This window comes from Silurus aristotelis (assembly GCF_946808225.1).
Source record: "Silurus aristotelis genome assembly, chromosome: 1".
In the NCBI taxonomy this organism is placed as follows: Eukaryota; Metazoa; Chordata; class Actinopteri; order Siluriformes; family Siluridae; genus Silurus; species Silurus aristotelis.
In genome coordinates, this window is record NC_139574.1 from 22,110,988 (window position 1) to 22,133,853 (window position 22,866).

General features: G+C 36.1%; 1 protein-coding gene and 1 long non-coding RNA gene across 6 annotated transcripts; one reads left to right on the forward strand and one right to left on the reverse strand.

The window, feature by feature from the left end:
• Nucleotides 1–4,176: 4,176 nt before the first annotated feature.
• Nucleotides 4,177–22,396, reverse strand: gask1a (golgi associated kinase 1A). Of its 4 annotated transcripts, none has more exons than XM_083551485.1 (6): nucleotides 21,798–22,288; nucleotides 18,114–18,181; nucleotides 12,487–13,830; nucleotides 8,551–8,673; nucleotides 7,388–7,491; nucleotides 4,177–5,648 (listed from the first exon to the last, which is right to left on the reverse strand). In XM_083551485.1, exons 3-6 carry the CDS (start codon nucleotides 13,813–13,815, stop codon nucleotides 5,450–5,452), a joined length of 1,755 nt encoding a protein of 584 aa, XP_083407611.1. In that variant the 5' UTR covers nucleotides 13,816–13,830; nucleotides 18,114–18,181; nucleotides 21,798–22,288; the 3' UTR covers nucleotides 4,177–5,449. The 4 variants fall into 4 exon arrangements, with proteins under 4 accessions (XP_083407611.1, XP_083407609.1, XP_083407608.1 ...); XM_083551483.1 differs by having other exon boundaries at nucleotides 5,249–5,648; nucleotides 8,563–8,673; nucleotides 18,106–18,181; nucleotides 21,798–22,396; XM_083551482.1 differs by having other exon boundaries at nucleotides 5,249–5,648; nucleotides 18,106–18,181; nucleotides 21,798–22,396.
• LOC310732271 lies at nucleotides 16,086–20,201 on the forward strand. 2 transcript variants are annotated; one of them, XR_014535430.1, is made up of 3 exons: nucleotides 19,155–19,224; nucleotides 19,516–19,535; nucleotides 19,891–20,201. It is a non-coding gene; the product is annotated as an uncharacterized lncRNA (long non-coding RNA). The 2 variants fall into 2 exon arrangements; XR_014535429.1 differs by lacking the exons at nucleotides 19,155–19,224; nucleotides 19,516–19,535 and adding an exon at nucleotides 16,086–16,203.
• Nucleotides 22,397–22,866: the final 470 nt, after the last annotated feature.

Here is a 22,866-nt window from a genome sequence, read left to right on the forward strand (position 1 = left end):
ATAGTGTCTCTACAAATCTCTAGATTCTGTTTATTATCCAGCTTCTAAGATGTGCTTCTGCTCACTGTATGTTTAATTTGGAACACAGGTTTTTTGTGGAATTGAGCCACACTGGTTTTGCAGGCCAGTCAAAGGGTTCCAGCATTACATCATGACCACTGTAGTCACAACAAGTTTGGCCCTGTGCTGCATACATTTGTCATCCTGGACTATGTCTGTGTTCAGTTGCTTGGACCTGAAGCATACAAGACAGCTTCAAAATCCCACCAACAACTGACAAAGTGGGTTTTACAAATTACAAATTTATCCAGGTCATCTTTTATAATGTTATATTATAGTTGTCCAGCTTGTTTGGAAAGTTAATAATAATAGCACAGTGCTGTTGTTGCTCATGCTTATGATGTTTATTTTTATACAGTTCCCAGTAAATTTCCAAAAGAAATCATGAATAATGTTTAATAATAACAATAATCACTCCTTTTTGTCATTTCTATAAGAAATGGCTGATTAAATATACAACACTGAAAAGTTACAATGAATAATATGGAGATATTTAGCCGGTCTTTAGACTGTAGGCTAAACCATTTGTCAGGCACATACTATACCATACTGCAGCTAGCATTAGTATACAATCTTGAAGTAAAATTGATTATTTTGGGATTGTTATGCTATAAATCAACACAAAAACATGTGCATCATATGGTCATTTTTTTTTAAAATAATCGATTGAATGCTGATTCAAATGTTTAATAATTAAAGATTTGAGAATTGTTATTTTCTTTTTTTAAATATTCAAAGCTTAATTGATCTGTTTTCAGAAAATTGTTCAGTTATATTCTCCAAAAACAATTCTGGGGATTTATATTAAACTTTAAGGATTTCAGAGTAAACAGGGAGGAGGGTGAATGTCTACATAATATTTAATAGTTTTGATTTGTATTTTTTTGCAAACTATATGTAATATTTTTGCCTATTGTATGTATCAAATCAAATTTGATTTGACACATACACATACATACAGAGTACAACATGCAGTGAAATGCTTTTTATGATGGTCTGGCATTCAAGCATAAAAGGGAATGGAATATAAAGGGAATGGAATGAGGAAAAAATAAACCAAGAAAAAAAGAAGGTAGATAAATAAAAAGTGTAACCTATATAAAATATAAAATATATGAAGATATATGTGAAAATATGTGTATATACATGGATGCGTATGACAGTAAAAACAGTAAAATTTTAAGTGATTAACGTGATTGTCCTTAAAGTGTCTGTGTGCAGTACGGTGTGATATAAAGTGGCACTGTGCAAGTCCAGAGTTAAAGTGACAGTCCAGAGATTAAAGTGTCATAGTGCAAAAAAGTTGTGAAGATGGAGGGAGAGAGGTCCAGTATTGGATCCTGAGTGTGTCCTGGTTTAAACTTCAAATGGCTTGCGGGAAGAAGCTCCTCCTTATTTTCTCTTTGTGTTTGCTTTCAAGGAGCGGAAGCGTTTCGCTGAACGCAACAAAGAAAAGAGTCCATTGTTGTGATGGCTGAGGTCTCGTCGTTGTTGGAGATCAGGCCCACCACAAAAGTGTCGTCAGCAATCTTAATGATGGTGGTGTAGTTGGAAGTGGCCACACAGTCATATGTGTACAGTGAGTACAGCAGGGGGCTCAGAACACAACCCTGGGGAGCTCCAGTGCTGAGGGTGAGGGTGAATGGTGGATGACATTATATGAGGGTGGATGGTGGATGACATTATATGCATTACATACAATACCAAATGAATCCTTCTCTGATATTTTCTGTACTTTTTCCATGTTTTTATTTCTATACAGTAAATTAAGTACAAAAAAAATAAAATAATGTAGTGTACAGTGATAGAGTGACTACACCATCAACAACCAGTGTGCATTTTCCAACACTACTGATGAAAATTCTTAACCTGGTTTACACATAAAACATTATAACTTCAAACAGGATTACTCCTGCCTTTATCATTCACAGGCCTATAAATTGTCTGTCTGTCTCTCTATCTCTGTAATAAACACACACACACACACACACACACACACACACACACACACACACACACACACACACACACACACAGAGCATATCCAATATCCACTTACGATTATTCATTCAGCCGTGATCAGCTGAGGTGTTTTTTTTTTATCCATCAGGCCTGATCACATTCTTGATGCATAGATATTTTGATGTGTTACATAGAAAAAGCCTGAGCCTGTAAAAACTCAGTCGTATTGTGCTGTTTAATGAAACCGCAGTGGAGATGCAATTCTGTAATATGCTGTGACATCAAAAAGGAAAAGGAAATCTACAACAGCAAGTCACGGAATGATGCCAGATGTTACTAAAACTGTCTTTGTTGGAACATTCAAATGTCTGAAGCTGTATGTTTCTAAGTTTTTTTTTTTATGAAATGCTTGTTTTCTCATCTTTTTCAATAAATCATAACTGTGATAACCTTTGGCAGAAATGTTAAAAGATGGAGTTCTTCTTGTGGGTTTTTGACCTTATTTGCATAGTCAAATCTATTAAAAAACCCAACATTTCATAGAAAATATAGAGCCTCTTTCAAGTTGTGTGTATAGTACACTTCAATCCAATCCTAGTTAAGCATCTGTATACTCTGATGAACTCTTTACATAAGGATAAAAGGAATGCTGCTGGATTGAATTCAAGAGTGATTAGAAACACTACATATGCTAGAGTTTTTGGCTTACAATCAGAAAAACAGTGTTGCACATGTAAAAGACTGGAATGAACCGGATAAAAAAAATATATCTTAAGTCTTACCACTAATTTTAATCCATCCAGAGCTTCTCAGAGTCCACCAGATACTGAAGATTAAACTGGAGGATTAAACTCAAGAACCATTAAGATGGATTATAGTTAATACAAACAATTTGGTATAATGACTGCAATCACTATGAACAGTTTTACACTTGAGTTTTCACTACTGAACAGGACACCTCAACATTAAAGATCTATAATGAATGGACATTTGGTGCCATCCAGATGAGGGATCTGTTTTGAGTCTGGTTCCTCTCAAGGTTTCTTCCTTATACTATCTCAGGGAGTTTGTCATTGCCATGTTGCCACTGGCTTCTTTAATTGGGATAAACGTAGAGACAAATTTATAAATAATTTTTTTTTTATATAATTTATTTATTTATGTAAAGTGGCTTTGGGACAATGTCCAATGTTAAAAAAAAAAAACTACATATAGAAAATAAATATAATTAAATTCATAACTATAATCGTTATCATAGTTAATTACATTAAGGTTCTCACAATTATCACCATTTACATGTTAACATTTAAAAAACATTCAATTCAGCATTTGGAAAGCCATATTATTTGTATTAATTAGCATTTATTTAAATGTATTACTAAAAGTAATTGGCAAAAATAAAAAATTCCTAAATATTAATAAATGACTGATTTCCAGAGGATATTTAAAGTCTTCACAATTTTATGTTGAATATTATTCTGAAATTGTAGAGTTCATAACAGATTGGTGACGATTTTTACTACTGAGACTCCTTACTGACCAACCGACTCAATTACTGACCAACTTTAGTTGCAAAACATTCCTGCACCTGTTTTTAAAAAGAAAGACATATTTTGCATCCTTTTCTTGTCCTGTCCCAACTTTTCTGAGATGTGTTATAGCCATCAAATAAAAAAAAAAAATTACCTTATTTTTTACTTAAAATGGCAAATTTCATAATTGTAACCATTTGATAAAAATTTGTAAGTCATTGCATGTGGTTATATTAACATTTTACAGAGTGTCCCAACTTTTTTGGAATTAGGTTGTTTTTTATAAAGTTGCTAATTAACAACAACAAATATTCAATTTTTATGGGTTAAATTTCACTCAGTGACTGTATGAACACTGTTGATTATTTGATGGTTGATTTGGCTATATGTTTTTTACCGTTTCATAATGCTGGTAATAGTTCATGGTTTTGACATAGTCACATCAAAGTTATCCAGAGGTGTTTATCTGCTTGGAAGTTTAAAACCCACAAACAAATGATATTGGGAAGCTGAATGAATTTAATTCAATACAATTTTATTCTGCTGAATACTTCCAAACATACAAACAAACATAAACATTAGAATATTCTGGGCAATGTCTTACATATGCAACATATTCATGTTTTTATCAATTACTGAAAATGAACAAAAACAACTACAAAAACAAGATTATTTCATGTTTGCCGAAACAGAAACCGATTTTCACACCTCAGCTAAAACGCTGAAGATTGTTTAGCTATTTAGCACTAAAAAATCTTTGCAAATGGCTCAACCCAGAAAAGCTGTAAAACTGTTTATAGAAGAAGAAATGCTGACACTATATTTCCTTTTTTATTAGACACATTTTCCAACCAGCAGCATTTCTTCAGCAGGCTACATTCAGTCTGTACTCCTGTTAACACTGCAGTAGATGACCAGCAGATTTGACCTCAAGAGCAATCCAAAACTCTGAGTCACACTACAGATAACCTTTTTCATTTAAACATGTGTCAAAACTAGTACAACTAGTATGCACATGATTTTATTTAGAATATATTATTTGAAACAGACTACTTTGTAGCAGTTTGACAACTTCTTATATACAACACATTTTTGTTTAGAATAAAAAATAAATTGATTCCAATGCTGGCATAGGTAAATGTGAATATACTTTTAACACACAGCTTCAATTAAAATCTCATAATGACCTGGAAACAAGTCAGACAATATAGTCTTTTGTCATGCATTAGAATTATTGCTGATTCCAGTAAATAATAAAATTCTATATATTTTTAAAGCATATCTTCAAATAGTACAAGATTACATAACAGTCATAACTGATCTCATCAACCCAGTTGATGATAGTAATTTCTGAACTCTGCATGATACTGCATGATCAGATGTGTTACCACATTACAGAAAAAAAAGGAGCAAATTCATTTTTGCACAGTCACACATCTCAAAACATATGCTGTTTGAGGCATCTGATTTTTTTTTTTATGATTAATATAAATTTCATTTCATGTACGTTTAACTTTGATTCCTGTATTTGTTAAATCGGCATAGGAACCCAGAAACTAGCTAAGTAATCTAACTACTTACTTTTAGGGTTAGCCTACTCATTTCTCTTTGTAGAAAGAATTTTGAATTTTAAATAGTGAAAAGCTATCTTTAATAAAATCTTCCCAAATTAATTTTTTGAGAAAACAATCAACAGTGCACTGCAGTATGCTGTTTTAACGTTGCAGAATAACTGTACCACCGCATTATTATTTTTATTATGATTATTATTATGATGATTATTGTTATTAATATGCACTTCATAAAGCAGCAGCTGCATTACACATTCTAACCATAAAAAAACTTGCAACCATGTCTGCCTGTAGTCAGCATAATTCTTATAAATAGGTGTATTTTCACAAATCAGTATTTACTCTTTTGCTCTGGATGTGCTGCAGCAGAATTTGAGCTCTGTGCTGGAGTGTGTGGATAGTGGCTCTAAGACCTGATGCTCCTCCTTGAGTCTCCCACAGCTCCTTATCCACGGAGAGTGAGCGCAGGAGCAGCTGCTCCAAACAGCCAGACCGCAACACTGACATGGCTCTCTCCGGAAACCTGCCAGTCAAAAACACGCTCTGCACTCAGGTTATTTTGGTATGGGTTAACTGAAGCTGGCTTATAGGAAGCTCAGAATCCACATAAATATAACCTTCAGAATTTCTCTCCAAATCCACACCAAAAAATACATGAAGAAATGCTAGTGCAAGAGGAGTTTCTGTATTGACAGACAAAATGACTGACAGGTGGGTAGAGGTGCCTCCTTATCTGATTGTTGTGAAGCCGGTGGTCCATGTTATAGTTAAAGGAAAACAGCAGATTTTATATTAGGCACTGTTTCTAGTTACAGTGATACATCAACACTGCAACCCACGTTTTTTGTTCTGATTTTCAGAAAATGTATGTTGTCGCCGATACCACACATCTTTGCATAATGTAAATTATATAAATGCACACACACTGTCATTATTCTGTTTGAGCCAAATTTCTGAAACCTGTCAGTAAGCGTTGGTTGAGTTACTGCAGGCTAAATGTTCACAGAAATTATCATTTTATTGTTACTGATATTTTGATATATACTTTAAACCTACTACAGGCCTTATTCTTCACTACATAAACAGGACTAATAATGACTATTAAATTACATTATTGTTCAGTGCATGATTATGTACAAATAACATTCCAGGTTTCTACCTAACATGTAACAACGCCTCCAGCTGGTTTTAGCTGGTATTATGATAAACAAATCAGATAATGCTCACTCACAAATTCACAAACAAATCCTGCTGCGCTTTACACATATAACTAAACATTAAACAACTTCAGCTACAGACTTGGCTTAAATTTAGGACAAGGTATTAAATCCTAAAAATGTAAACATACTGAACAAAATCATTCATAGATCAATATATAAAATTAATGGCAGAGTTTCTTCTTAAATTTCCATATCGTTGACAATTAGTTTTTTACTGTAAGTCGCATGGACATTATAATAATAAAAAAAAAAGGTTTTGGTCCCATTTCAAATTTAATAAAACAATTGATTTCATGTCTAATATCTTGTGTGCACTTGTGTAGGTGCAAATATTTTATTTAATGCACACAAAAAATATTAACAAATGACTTGAACATCAACTTGATATCATTATTTATTGTCTTGAACACATTGTGGATGTTCTTTTTTTCACCAGGACAGCATAAGAATAAGTAAATAAGTGTTATTATATATGAACCTCTATAAACATTTATATTCAACTTTTCAAGTAATGTGGCTGCATAAATGCCTTATAAAATTCATTACTTTCTTTCGGCTTCTCCCATTAGGGGTCGCCACAGCGGATCATCCGTATTTGTGATCCGCATGTTCAATTTGACACATGTTTTTACACTGGATGCCCTTCCTAAGGCAACCCTCCTCATTTATCCGGGCTTGGGACCGGCACTAAGAGTGCACTGGCTTGTGCAACCCTAATGGCTGGGGTCGGTTCCCTGACCGGAAATCGAACCCAGGCCGGGGCGGTGAGAGCACCGAATCCTAACCACTAGACCTTCAGGGAACGCCTTATAAAATTCATTATGTGGAGGAAAGTGGTGGGTCAACAATTGCATTGCTGGCCATCTAATCGAAAGGTTGCGAGTTTAAATCCTAGCACTGCCATGCATTTACAGGGTCCTTATGCAAAGCACTTAACCCTTAATTGCTTAGTTGTTAAAATGAGTCACTCTGGATAAGGATCTTACTAATGCAAATGCATTTGATTTTTAACGACTCATGATGAATAAATATCAGCACTTACACATCAATGCCCTCTATCAGTCTGAAGTTGAGGTTGTCTTGTGGGTGATGAGGCCTGCCTGCATTATCTATAAAGACCAGCCTGGAGGGATCTGTCCGCCGTACCTGCCGAGAAAAAAGTGAGATAATTCATATAAATATAATTGTAATAGAAATGCAAGTGCACTTGAATGCATAAATACACTGAAACTTTATTCAGTTATGTTAAATAATCTGCTATAAACTTATCAGTAATCATGAAGCTTTTGGACAACACAAACACAAAGTAAAACTGTCAAATCACATAAAAAGAAAGAAAATGCACCTGACACAGTTGACAGTTTGTGTCATTTATGATATAATTCCATTTTCATTCTGTACATTATATTAAACATCCTTAAAAAAGTGTGTAAATGAAATGAAAAGATTTGCTTAACCTTTATGGGGATGCTTGGTATCAAAACCAATACTTAGCATCAGTCATTTGTGTAATATATAGCATGCTAGAAAATGTGTTTCAAATATTATTTGTAAACCATTTTAAAACAATATCAAAATTTGTGACAGAAAAATCCCTTGATAATTGGAAAATAACACATGCACTTATTTTTGACATGTGAGTGTTAAGAATTTGGAACAGTAAGACAGTGTGATAAAACAGTGAATGGTTTTATATTTAGTTGTATCTCACTGCTCCAAGGGGGAAATAAAGCTAAATATACTGTTGACTGTATACTGAAGGAATATGCCATTGGAAATACTGTTGAATATACTGTTGGAAATAGATGTTGATTTGGACAAGTGTCCATGAGCAAAAAATATAAAAACATATAAACCAAATATCATCTCATATTCTGCACAGGTCTAAAAAAAACAAAACAAAAAAAAACAAAAAAAAAAGGTGTTGTTTCATAGAGTTTGCAAGAGATCTTCTCAGCCTCTTGTCTTCTGGCAAGTCAATAGAACTGCATAGATCAGGAGAGAAAAAGTGCAATAGTGTTATGTTTTACTGAAGCCACCATGTCATCATTTATGCATGCAAGGATGTCAAAGAAAGAGTTAAATTCCTAAACTGCTCAAGGACATGGCTGATTCCTCAATGCACAAGTGCCACTTTAAACCACTTTTAAATAAAAGTTTTGGATAAAATGAATTCCTAGCAGTCTAGAGAGGAAATGACATTACCAAAATATGCACCAGCATTAAATCTTTAGGGTGTGCACATTTGACATTGAGAAGGTTTTCCACACATATATCAGCAGGGTCAGGCTGGAACCCACAACAGTATCTGTCCAGTCTGTCATTCACCTGCGGGAGATGAACACACACAGAGTGAGTGGTTTAGAGAAAGAAGCCCCCCCCTTTTTTTTTTTTTTTTTTACATTAATTACAATATTATCATAATGTTTTTTTGTATAATACAGTATTAGTAATGCTATTTGCAACATCCATCAATCCATCCATCCATCCATCTGCTTGTCCTTGTATTGATCTAGCTGTTTGAACTATGCAGAGATGTGGTCCTCTATGTTTGAGTTGTGTATTTCATCAGGCTTATAATAGGTTTTATAATGGTGCTTCTACAGCGAACAGTGTGGCTCGTCATGGCTCAGTAATAAATGGCTGCCCACGCAACCACACAGAGCCAAGTGCACCTTTAATCTTTAGTGAAAATAAAGAGGAGAGTGCAAACCATACCTTAGGACATTAAAACACACACTCACACACATACAGAGTTGTGCATTTTTCTAGACTGAACTTCAAGTCTTTCAATACTATTTGTGAAGGCGATAAGAAGGGGTTTCAGTTCCATTATGTTACTCAACATTGCGTGATCTTATGTGCTAATTGGAAAGATTGTTGGTACTGCATCATTTTCTGTTCATCTGTTACTTTCAGCTATCCTTGAGAACTGTAATGCACAGGGCTCAGGAGATGGCTGAGCATCCCTATGCAGAAGGATTTGGCAGTCACTACACTAGCCTACTGCTGAACGTTTTTGTGCCAGCAGAGAAGCAGTTCCAGGGATAATCAGAATAATGCTGCGATAACCGTATCAACCAATGGTCCACATTATTATTAGCTCCACCCCATATGTTCCAGCTCATATCACTTGCAACCTGAGTAAAGGTAAACAAATGCAGCATGGGTTCATAGTTACAGCACAACACACCAAGTGACACCATGGAGGATTGTGGGCAATAATCGCCCTCACACTTTCAGTGGACAGCATTATAGAAATATTTCTTCAGTTCTCAAGATTTTACACATCCCTGTTACATTGCACAGGGCTGTTAAAAGCATCGCTCAAAAGCCATAACCAGTTTCAGTCCAACAGATTGGCATTTTGGAAGAGCATTTCTTTTTTTCCACATTCAAGACTTCCAATAGAAGGAAATTAACCTCACACTGGAAGGATCATTTTTATATGAACAATGTAATCCAGAGAAAATGCAGCTAGTGTGTCCTAATATGAACTACCCAAATAATGAGTCACAATCAGATAAGAGATCAGTACACAGTTTAACAGTATTTGTCTTTTTTTTGCCAGAATGTTCTGTTTCAACAAAACAGTGGACAGCAATATGTACACACTGTATTCTGCTTCATGAAATCCTCTGTGTTTTTCTTTCAGCACAGAGATAACTTTAGTTTTAACTTACATAACCCTATTACTTATATAACATTGTGCATTCTTATGTTTTCCATTCTTGCGCCAGTGAGCCATACTCAATGATTTTGTTCTGTACATTGCAAATAAATATATGGATATTTTATTCCTCATTTTTTAAATTTTTTTTTTTATTTTGGATTTTTCAGGGGTTCTAAACTACTGATGGGAAGGCTGTAAGTTCAAATCCTAAGTGCTAAACAGCCACTGCTGAGCCCTAGACTGCCATATGGGTGCTGTGCAATGGCTGAGTCTGAGCTCTGACCTGTACTTCCTTCCAAAATAAAAGGAAGATGGGGTTATATGAAAAAAAAGAAATGTGTGTGTGCATGTAAAATAACTGTATTTACGCAATGTCACAAGTGCATTTTCAGTCATCCTACAGCAATGGCAAATACAAAACTGTGCATATTGGGTTTCCTATACTAAATTGTACATATAATGGACAGTAAACCTAAGTAATGCATTTTGGTAATTGTTAAATACACTTGAAATTCCAGGTTATGCTTTCAGTCGTGCCCTCAAAACATCAACACATAGAAAGCTGTTTTCTTATAAAAAGATTCAGTTCATATGAAAAAAAGAAGAGCACAAGACAAAGGTCTTACACAATGCACACAAAGTCTTCTGTTCCCGGTAGTGACAGAGAATGTGTCCTTCACACTGATTGGTGTTAACTTGCACCTCAGAGCGAGCAGAGCTGTTTGGCCAGTATCTTATACAAGTGTTCAGGATCCTGCTCAGCATATCACACCAGATCAATATCATGCTATTAGCCATTGGCCAGGTTACACTTATTGACTTTTTTCAAGGCCTATCATAGCTATCTCTTCTTACACTCAAATATACACACACATTCTTATACACACTGTTTCCCACTCTATTTTAGCACCTTTTTTGCTGCAAATACATACAATTTAACTATTTGCTAAGGTATACAATCAAGAATTTAGCCCTTATAAGGACATCCTGTATAATGGTTCTGCTTCAATATGTAAAACATTACTATTCATAAAAACAGAAAATATTACCCAAAGAATTTGCTGCTTTAATTCAATTGTTTATCTCAATCAAAATGTCATTTTGCATAGCCTGTATTGAAGAGATCTTAGCTGACCCTGTTACCATTGCTAAAACCAGAAAAAGTCTTATTTGTTAATCTCTTCTTGTCCCACAGCTCTCGTCTATCTGTCACAATTACCAGAGTAATATCTGTTGTTATACTGTATTGTATTATTGACTGTATATTAACGATAGCACATATACTTCACTAATTTGCTAAACTGAAAAAAATTTCTCTGCTCTGTCCACAGGTAAATCCACTTTGTTCCTGTTTTCATTGTTTTGAGAACATATTTTTAGTTTATATAACTGCTGCTTTTTTAAATATTTCTCCCCATCTGAAACACCCTACTTAATACAGAGCGAATGATAAGAATGTGTTCCATCTAACAACTCAATTAGAGTTCTGTTCTACTAGCTTAAGCCATTAATTGAATCATTAACAATAATTGGCAGATTGAAGATGCCATTTACCCGAATGCATCACAATTACTTTGATGCTCTGTCTACAACACAAACACTAAACCTATTCAAGACATTGCCTTAAGCATAGGGTAAGTAAACTGAGCAGATATAGAACACCACTGTAATTACATGTCTGATTATTAAGACATATATTTGATAAAACTCAGCTCTACCACGTTAAAATTGAACCCATCTGTGATTTACAGAAAAATGAACTCAACCGTTAACCACATTGCAGACAGAGATATGCACTTGGATTTATCTAATTAAAAGTGCATCAGAGAACCCATTTATGGGAATAGAAAATGCATTTATGAACAAAATACGAAGGAAAAATACAGGCTCATTGCACAAAGCGATCTGATATGGACTGTTGTCTGAGAAGGAAATGAAGTCTACTGATGGAAAAGCTAATCAGGATTTTTGTGCAGTACAGCTTTTGGCAGGCAAGCCACTGTTTACTTGGCAGAGTTCTTTATTTCACTCAGTGAATCATTGTGAAAAGTTTTTCAATAATGATGATGTTAAAACAATATTGCATTAGCCATAAATTTTTTTGCTTACATTACAATTCATGCCAGATCTTGAAACTCTTCTCCTTCTGAGGCTCCTCTCACTCTATGAACTTGTCTGATTGATCCCGATACCCCTGTCCTTGCTGCATTTTCATTTCTGTACTTATAATATGACTCACCTCATTTTGCTGTGCATAATCTTATATGGATACCTCAGGGACTTGCACTTTCCAAAATAACATTTATGTCTACATTCCTAGGTAACCAGGCTCATTAAGGGTTAATTAATGTAAATGTTTCTTGTATCCCAAAAATTTAAATCAGTAATTGTTTATTTCTCATTACAAGTGTAAAAAGAAACTATATTATATACAAATGATAATTGTAAGTCTCTATCTGTGCTCTCACCTGTAGCAGGAAGTCAAATAGGGCCAGTCTTCCCCACTCTGAATGGTGTACCCCTACACACACTGATGAGTTCAAAGGTACTTGAATGCCACATCTTGCTTTTAACAGATCCTGATACTGGGGCCAGGAGAGGGAGAAAGAGTTCTGGTCATTATCGTCATCAGCTAGGTGCTGAATATCAGGGTCCCACCAGACCACAGGTCTTCCAGAACCACTGGTATACTTATATGGTAATAGATCACTATGAAAGGTCCTTAGCACTGCTGGAAGACTGCGGTTCAAACCCAAGACCCTATCCAAATGGAATGCAAAAACCTCAAACCAGTCATTGGGGCGCTTGATCAGGGCACACTGTCCTGTCTGACAGAGTGTGTTATGGACCCCATTTAGTGGAGAAGTCTTTTTATTGCAACCACCAAGTCCCACTTGAAGCACTTGGCCATGGCCTGGAATTCTGGCTTTACTCAACACAGAGCCTTTGGCAAGAAAATCCATCTTCTGCACATCATCCTTACTAAACCAGGGCAAAGACTCAGCACTAGTTTGATCAGAAAGGTCATTGATATGCTGATCATGCAAAGTCTTACACCAACTAGCCATGAAGTCCCACCCCTCAGCCCCTTCTCCAGAAACACGGTTAGTCTCATCCGTTGAGTGATGCTGCTTCTTCTCAGAAAGCTTTGCTTGTTTTTCATATGTTTTGGCTCCTTTTAAGGTCCATTTAAGTTCTGTAGACAGCCGTACACCGGCTTTAGACTTCAGCACCGCTGGTTTGGGCCCATCTGGAGTGCATTTGTGCCTGCATGGTTTAATGTCTGTGTGAAGAGAATGCCTGCTGGCAGACTGAGGTATGGCTTGGTCATGTCTGGGAGCAAGAAGATCACTGGAATATTTAGAGTCATTCCTATTGCTTAGTTGCTTGGACAACACATTCTGTGTATTTGCCATATTGATTTGGGAGGAGTGCTTCTTTTTGCCTTGATAAGACCCTTGTTTTGGTTTCACAAACATTCTTTTTACATTACTTCTGGTTAAAAAATTTACATTTTCCTGTAGTTTACTGATTATATGTTGGTGCAGGTCAGTTACTAGTGTGTGCTTTTCTAAAGCTTTCTTTTTAGAAAGCTTCAAAAATCCCCTATGAATGTTTGGAGCTAGATGCTTAGAGTTCCTTGCTTCTGTCTCAATAGGTAGGTTATGGTGAGGCCCTTCTGATAGCAAACATTTCTGTTCACAGGGCAAAGGTGAATATGTGTTTATCATCACTACTGACAGGGTGAGGAGAGATAGAAAGACCACAATGTAGCGCCGCTTCACTTTCAGCTTCATCCCTGCTCCTAGAGCCTGCCAGACAAAAAAAAAAAAAAGAAAAACAGTGCTGATTAAGAAAAAACATACAGCTATAACTACTTTATTGCCAATGTCAGCAAATCACAAAATAGTTATTTTCCCCCACATAAATGCAGTTCAGTTCACAAGAAGAGACAATATATATTAGCAGGAGTCAAAAAAGAAATTCCATTCAGAGGATTGGTGCTATATGTATAGGTTATATGGGAAAAGATCAACATTAGTACGATTTTCTATTCATGCACCATGTACATTCTGTTTCTTGCCCACGTTCTTTCTTTCCCACTCTCTATTTTCTGTATTATTCCCAAAATGCCACCATCTTTTTGAACCAAATTGAAACTGCCCTGAAAACTGCTTCAGTCATTACAGAAATCATAAGTGGATTGGAAAGACCCCAAACATGTATTTAGCCTTTTTTTAGTGGACTTCTCTAATTATCTTGGCCCCAGTATACCATTTTCATGAAGAGTACGCTGTAATTTTTGGCTGCGTATGGCAACAATTGTCTACCAATGTTTATCTAAAAATAGGAAATAAAGCAAGGCAAAATGTTGTTTTTAAATATTTATATTTGGATAAAGCTGGCAGTTTGGTTGGTTTGCTTTGTTTTCTCACTAAACTCTCATCTCAAATTATATATAATTTTTCCTTTTTTTTTTTTTTAAACATTTCTCTTCTACACAAAATGTACATCTGCTGCCTGTCTCTGTATCTCTATGGTTGAGAAGGAAACCTGAGGGGAGAGGAATGTCTCGACTCTGTAGGATCTCTCACTGTGGCTGAATGTTTTTATGACTTTTCCAGATAGTGCTTATGAAAGAGTCCCATTATATGGCAGGTTGAAGAATTTCATGCCTGTAGCACCAAAGAGCTGAAGTTCTTATGGATTAGTTTTTCCTTCCTCCGAGTAAACTAATATACAGGCTTGCCTTCTGTAAGGTTGTGCACATTATCCTCACTGGCATGCTTTAAGGATGGTGTGCTGTAGAGCGAGATGGGTAGGGTTTGGGTTTGTGGGTAATCGTGCTTACAAAATAAACCAAGAGCTGCTTTAATGGCATGTTTTACTTATAGCAAACCCTGGAATGACAGACATGCACAGAAAAAATAATGACTTATAGGAGAAGATCAGGTGTCAATATTTATATAGGAATTCTGATATAGAAATATATGGTTCACAGAGGAATTAAACATGCAAATGAAAACACAAAATAATTAATCATCAAAAATAGTATGGTGCCGAACATTGATCCGTGCATAAAATAATTTTAATCCTGAAAAATGGCTACAGCTCTTAAAGAGAAATAAATATATTTCAATAACAGATCATTTTAATGGAGGTTAAATGAGAAGGCTTCCACTAAATTGAACCAAGATGTAATGAAAAGAGAGATATCACCTCATACCATTGTCTTTTTTTCTCTTTTCGCATTTCGCAAGACACCTCTTTAATTAAGCAGCCACTTAACACATGCCATTCTTGTCAACATACGAAAAAAAGAAATACCAAAAGAGCAAAGAATGGTGTCATACTTTATAGTAAGTCAGTGCTCAAGGCACAGCATCCAGACAGATTAGGAGACAGATAGTTAGTACATTTTTACTGTTAGTAAATTTTTAATTCAATTCAATGGCCAAATATAAGTGGACATTCCTCCTAATTTTTTGATTTGGGTGTTTCAGTCATGCCCATTGCTAACAAGTACAAAAAATCGAGCTAAGGCACTAAGCTTTGTATTCTCCACAGACAAATCTGAAACAAAAATGGATTGTACTGAAGAGCTCAAACGTACTTTAAACGTGGCTTTAAACGTACCACTGGCTCTGTCTCAACTTCTGGCATAGTAAAACCACACAATCATAATGGAACAGACCGAATGGATCGTAATTCCAGTTCACATTCTGTTTAGGTGAGACCCACTTTTCCTAATCCTTAATTTAACCATAAACAGAGTAGTGTGAACAGTTAAAAACTGCATAATAAAAACAGAAATCATTAAAAATCTGTTTTTTTAAACTGGTTGTTCTTGGAAAAATTGACAATTTTATCTAAAAGAATAAACCCTATGAAAAAATTAAATATGAAAAAGAACGAACAATCTTGCCAAATTCAAAGATCTAGAGATATTGTTTGTTTGTATTACCTAACTACTTTTTCTTCTGGAAATGAAGATTGCTGTACTATCCCTTTAACTTATTCCAGCACAGGTACAGACAAGTGAGGTCATTTAGTCTTTTACCCGGCAAACAGGCTGTGACTGAGCGAGGATCTCAAAGGAGCTGATCTCATTAAACATGGAGGATAATAAAGACACAGCAGGGACAGGTTAATGCGAAACCCACCAAGGAGATGATTAAGATAAGGTCAGAGACAATTTTAATGATAATGATCAGACCTCCCTTATGAGATGCCAGTGTTGCATAATTACATCGCCTCTAGCTTTAAACTGCAAGTTAGAGACATGCCAATGGCCCATACAACAAGTCATCTCACTGGAGAGGAAAAAAGAAGATAAAGAAATAGCTTGCACTAATGGCTTGTTTGTGATGAAGGGGAAGGTCAGAAAAAGAGGGGGAAAAGCCTTGTGTTTGGCAGTAATTTAACAAAAATTTTCCGTGAGACCATTAGAGCTGTCAGGAAAGCAATATTAGTAAAGTAATCTGCAGGAGAGACGTGTAAGGATGGATGGATAGATAGATAGATAGATAGATAGATAGATAGATAGATAGATAGATAGATAGATAGATAGATAGATGGTAGATAGATAGATAGATAGATAGATAGATAGATAGATAGATAGATAGATAGATAGATAGATAGATAGATAGATAGATAGATAGATAGATAGATAGATAGATAGATAGATGGGGTTTAATACTTTTATCATAACTACTACATACTTATCAGCATGTGACCTAGAACCAGAGATGCATCAATGCAATTTTCTTTTCTAACTGAAACGAGAATGTTTTTTATTGTTCTTGTCAGTAATAATACTAAATCCACTGTTTTTTGTCTTGTTAATGTTTGTCCAGATTAAATATAGACCAAGAAAAATGCATGTAGTACTTACAAATAAAGTAAGTGTTTCTGTCCTGCTATCAGTACAGAAAGTTTCAGTGCCTCCAGTTCAAATCATTCCCTTCTAGTCAACTACAAACAGCAGCCAATTATCAAGAAAAATGTACTGGGTAGGTGTTGTTTTAACACATCTAAACTTGAGCGCAGATATTTTCCATACCTATTCAGAGTCGTGCTGATTTTCCACCCATGCTGATTTTAATCTGTAAGCCATTATGGCAAGTTTTTCTGTACTCAGTGTTTGCAGAACTGAAGTAATTTATACTTACATATGTCCACAATTAATTTTTCTTATAAACATGCTTCCTGATATTGCTTTAAGCATTCAGATCACCCAACCTCACAGTCTGTATAGAACCATCAAGATGTTTTATTAGGTTGCCTGTATTGTAGGTAAATGCTGTCATTGTCACTTGCAGTCTGATTTAATTTGTTTAGAATCATAAATGTTGCCCAGATCACTGTTATTTGTGTCATCTGTCCATAAGCATTATCTTAGATAAAAAAGAAATCACTTGGGATCAGATGTTGGTATTGAAGCATTTGTATTAGTATGAGGAAGAATATTAGTATTAACGTCTCTCTACTCCATCCTAATCTACATAAGAGATCAGAGTACCGGAGGACAAAACAGGACATTATTTGCAAATAATAATTAGCAAATCATTGGAGAAGCTTTTTAGGGCAAGTGTACATTATGTTTTAGGTGTTTGCATGTCTGTCTGTGTGTCTGTCTGTGTGTCTGTCACATAATCGATTCATTATAAGGACATTGGTATAGTATGATGTTTAATGTTTAACATTGAGAAAAGGTGCCTGATAAAGAATAAGAGATGGATAAAGGAGAAAACATAATGGAGCAGCAGAGACAAAGCGAAAGTATGGTGATATTCAAGTTGGGGTGGGTGGAAGAGAGTTGATCCACATTCTGGCTGAACAAACCCTGGTTTCACACTGGTTCATAGGCCCTCTGTGGACACTATCCATTAGATAAGACCTATTGACCCAGATTATAGTAGCTCTGCTTTTCTTTCCTTCCTTTTTTTTTTTAAAAGAACAGACAAAATACAACATATGTAGTAGCATTGAATTGGGAATATACTATTAAAGACTGCAAATTAATGGCAAACTGGGAATAGAGATTTGTTTTATTTTTTCTTAATTTTTCATACCCTCTGACATACCTGTGCACTGACTTGACTCTGACTTGACTCTGGCCTGCCGGTCACAATATATACAGGGTTCCATTTACACCACCTTCTGAAAAACACAAAAGGTTTCATGATATCTTTGATTACAAACGTGCGTCATTCCAGAAGCGGAGGGTTTGACATATTTTTGTACAGAATATGAAATGGAGGAAATAATATTATAGAACAAGATCCTCCTGTTATACAAGTGTGAGCCATTAAATCATTATGCCAGTGAGTTCTGTGAAAGAACAAAAATGGAAAATATTGCGCTGACGTCGTGTGAAATATTGGTTTGCCTTTCTGATATGATTTGAATTTGTCATGTACATTGTGACGGAAGGAATCGTGCCTCTTTTGAGATATGAATTTGCTTACATTTAAATAGGGACAGAATCTTGTAGAATAATGCAGAAGATGAAAAAGAGTAGAATATGAAATGTGGAACAATTACTTTTTAATCAGTAAACAAGTTTAAAACCTGTGTGCCTCAGCGGAAAAGGAAAAAAAAAAGATTAATCAGAACAGAACTACATTTTTCCAAGTTTTCAACTCTAAAGTTTTGGTGAGCCTAGGCATGCTAAAGCTGCAGAAAGCATTTCTGTCAGTTTGGCCATTGTCTGTAAACCTTGGTTATCAACAAGGTGTTTCTGTTCTCAGAACCGCCACTCACTGGATGTTTTTCTTAATTGCACGATTCTGAGAAAACTCTAGAGCCTGTCGTGTGTGAAAATCCCAGGGGATTAGCAGGCACAGAAACTGTCAAACCATCCCATATGGCACCAACAAACAAGCTACAGTCATCATCACCGAAATCACTTTTTCCCCCTATTATGATGGTTAATATAAACATTTGAGGAAGCTGCTGGCTTTAACTGCATGATTTTATACATTGCTCTACTGTCATGCAATTGGTTATTTAGATAATTGCATGAATAACTCGGTGCACAGGTGTTCCTCAATAAAATGCCTAGTGGGTGCATTTTAAACCGCCTTAATAAAACGTTCTAATTAGTAACATCTAGTGCACCAGATTTCACTAATCTAAAACATACTGACTGTCTTGACTTGAAGACAATGGGATGCAGAGGAAGAATTTAAAAGATACACAAAGTTAGCAAAAAAAAGAAAGAAAGCTTAGACATTAATCAAGTTCATGAATCATGATAAAAACTGGAAAACAAGGAAATGGGCATGAACTAAAAAAAAAGTCATTATCACAGAACTTTACAGGATCATGGTCAAATTTAAGAAAGCTCTTTAACACCAGACAAGGTGCTGGAGAGAGACTTTATAAGCCTGACTGCTGATTGCAGTTGCGTGCGAGTCATCAGATATCCAGCTTGGATTGGTTTAAGATGAGCCTGGTGTTTGATTGATGGGACAGAGCTTTAGGTTTGAAAGGTTATGGAGGTTTACTACTTGTAAGTCATACAAAAGCAAGCAATGATGCCAAATTAACATGCACTTATGAAGTGTATGAATAATTTTATAAGAAGTTTTATTAATTATGTATGCATTGTAAACACTTTGTTTCATCATAAATTATTAATCTGTTAAATATACTGTATGCCAAAAGCCCGAAACGGTACTAGATTCTGTCTGTCCAGAACTGAATTTAAGTACACCTAAAGCATGTATGATTTCCTGGCTGTCAGTACAAAATAGTTTTTGGACAATAATTTTACAACAGATTAAACTTTCAAAATGTCCTAGCAAACTTCTAGTTTTTAAAGCAAAGAGCAGGATGCATTCTAAATCGTATTCCTTTATTTACAGTGACTTCAAGCTGCCACACAGTCAGCCTCATGTTTAAGATGTAAAACTGCTGTGGTCTGCAGAACAAGCTGACACATCAAGCACTGGCTGCAATCTTGGCTGCAAACATTTATGAATTGGTACATGATCTGGACTTGTTAAACTTAATATGGATTCTTTCTCAGTCAGAATTCGATTGTCTTATTTGAATACCCCACACTTGTACTTAGTTTCAACAAACAGCTAAAAATGGCATGACTCATACTACACAATGCAATGATTTTCTGTGGAACAAATGCTTTACCAATAAATCTGGCTTTCTTTTAGGAGCAGTAAGTGACTTTTATGGTTATGCCGGTTAGCAATACATGGATCATTCATAATGCATGACGATACAGTGAAGTAGAGCCTGGGCTTGTTTGGACTGCGTCACTAAAGAATCTGCATGAAACCTGAACCAAGCTTCTGTGGATAAAGTGCAAATGCAAAGCTTTCATATATGAACACACACACACACACACACACACACACACACACACACACACACACACACAAAGAGCTTGTCCTCCAATTCATTTTTTATATCATTAATCACAGAAAGGTTTTAGCAGGATGTTAGATGCATCTAATGTGGTGAACTCAAATGTGCAAAAAAACTGAAAAATGCTTTTAAAGATTCAGAGTACAGAACCCATGATGAATGAGTGTGAGGGAAGATTGAGACCACACACAAAAGCAGACCTATTTCAGGCATTAAATATAGGTCTGATCAGGCCTTCACTGCTGAGCTTTTTCTCTAGAGAATCAAGTCCAGGAGAGTGATGAGAAATTCATGTGTGTGTGTGTGTGTGTGTGTGTGTGTGTGTGTGTGTGTGTGTGTGAGTGTGTGTGTAGAGATTTTTTTCATCACGGGCTTGGCTTACAGTCTATATAGCATTTTGCTACTTCTCTCCATTTCGTTTTACTCCAAGTTTTTGATTTTCCTTACACCTTTTAGAAACCTGTAGGTAAAAGGACGAACCATGCAAAAATGCCTGTTAGATTTTGTGCAGTGTCCTGCAGGTGACTGGTGTCCCATTTTGGGGTGAATTCTTCTGCGCTGCACCTACAGTACTGTTCGTGGGATAGGCTATAGCTTCACAGGGACCCAGATCAGGAATATGTATTTAATGAAGCCCTATTACGTGAATGAATACATATTTTATGCCTGTGTTGTGTAATCAGGAGGACAAGAAGTATGACGGTGTTGTATGAATGCATGAGTATGAGTATAGATCCCTAAATTCCCTAAAGTTTACATTCCCTAAAGCACTGCGCGCGCGCACACACACACACACACACACACACACACACACACACACACACACACACACACACACACACACACACACACTCTATCTGAAACAATAAAAAAGAAAGAAAAAATAAATACTTTAAGGAACGTGGGTTATAAGTATCTATCGTAAATCAGAGGGTAATATGTTTGATTTCTGATTGTAAGGTTGTGAGTTCAAATCCCAGCACTCCTGTTGGGCGCTTCATCTAAATAATTTAACTGCTCACTTGTATAAATGAGAAACTTATTATTCGCTTAACAGGTCATGAAAGTAAGTGTGAAAACGTGGTTCAATATTGTTTGAACGGAACCTCTTTGCAACCTTAAAACGCAGCTGTAGGTGGCGCTGTGTAATCGAGTATGTCTATAGAGTGTGTGCATTATTCATATAAAGGTATGCACGGTAGAATGCATGAGGAAACAACTGCGTACCAACATGTCAATCCTTCAACACAGCAAAACAATCCAGTAACTGTTTTTTTTAATGAAGAGAAGGTGATTGGAACAGAGCCATGTCTCACAAACTACATGAGAGGGATAAAAGCACTGAAACACAACAGGAATCAACAGACAATTATTTATGTCCTCTTACCGGTATCATTAAAGCTCTTCCTGCTGTGCAGTTTTCACACAGGTCTGTCCTTGGTTGCCTCCTTCATCGCCACATCATCATCCTCATTCCTATGGCATGAAACAGCAGCAGGCTGCAGAAGCCGCACTCACGCTTCATGGCTCCACTCTGTGTGTGTGTGTGTGTGTGTGTGTGTTTGTTCGTCCTCACACTCTTCATACAGAATCTTATTTACATCCTCAGGCTGCATGTGGGTATAGGATGTGTGTATGCGCGCGCGTGTGTTGCGCTTTCGTACCGTGCACCTTTGAGTTCCAGAGGTTTTCAGAAAACTGCAAATAAAAAATACAAATAAAAACCTCCCAAGTTCACATTCTTCTCCAAGGACTGAACTCTCAGCAGCAGTAAGGGCTAGACTGCTCGAGCAGGACAATCCCTCCGGATTCCTGGTGAAGAGTGAAACCTGAGAGCTACAGAATGCGCCGACTTTTTAAACCATAGGGAAACCTGGAGAGGGAAAAAAACCCGCCTGCTGGAGGGGCAGGAGGGAAAGGCGAGGAGGAAGCACCTACTCATTACAAGTGATAGAGTAGCACTTCTAGTGTTCCAGACAAATCAGTGTGGTCTTATGAATTCAAGGTTGTTTAAAAGCATTTTAACAGTCTTTTTTTTTTTATAAATCTGGAGACAACATGTCGCCATGCATTAACCTGAAACGTCTGCAGAGCGGCGTTATATGATCTGAAGCTCCAGTTCACACTCTCTGTAATCCTTTCTGCAGTTCCCTCTGTAATTTAGTTACTAATCTGCACTCTAATGCACACGCACGCGCTTTTTAATGCCGGCTCGAGTGCGCGCCCACGTCCTACGCGTGTACTGGAGGTAGTTTATAGAGGGAGAACAAACACATTAATGTATAATAAATATCATAATCTAGATAGTAACTAAATTTTAAATATGCTCTTAATCAGGTTAAGTGAATTTTCCCCTTACTGAGTGTCATGAATTTAGAACAATACTGCTCTCTACTGACCAGTTTACGAATTTGCATCTATCTATCTATCTATCTATCTATCTATCTATCTATCTA

Bases quoted from the DNA above. Each gene is read 5' to 3' on its own strand.
- gask1a (XM_083551485.1), bottom strand. From the start codon at position 13,815: ATGAAGCTGAAAGTGAAGCGGCGCTACATTGTGGTCTTTCTATCTCTC. The intron at 8,674-12,486 runs GTGAGAGCACAG...CATCTCCCGCAG, and splicing joins TATTTGACTTCCTGCTACAG to GTGAATGACAGACTGGACAG. The intron at 5,649-7,387 runs GTAAGTGCTGAT...TTTGACTGGCAG, and splicing joins CTGATAGAGGGCATTGATGT to GTTTCCGGAGAGAGCCATGT.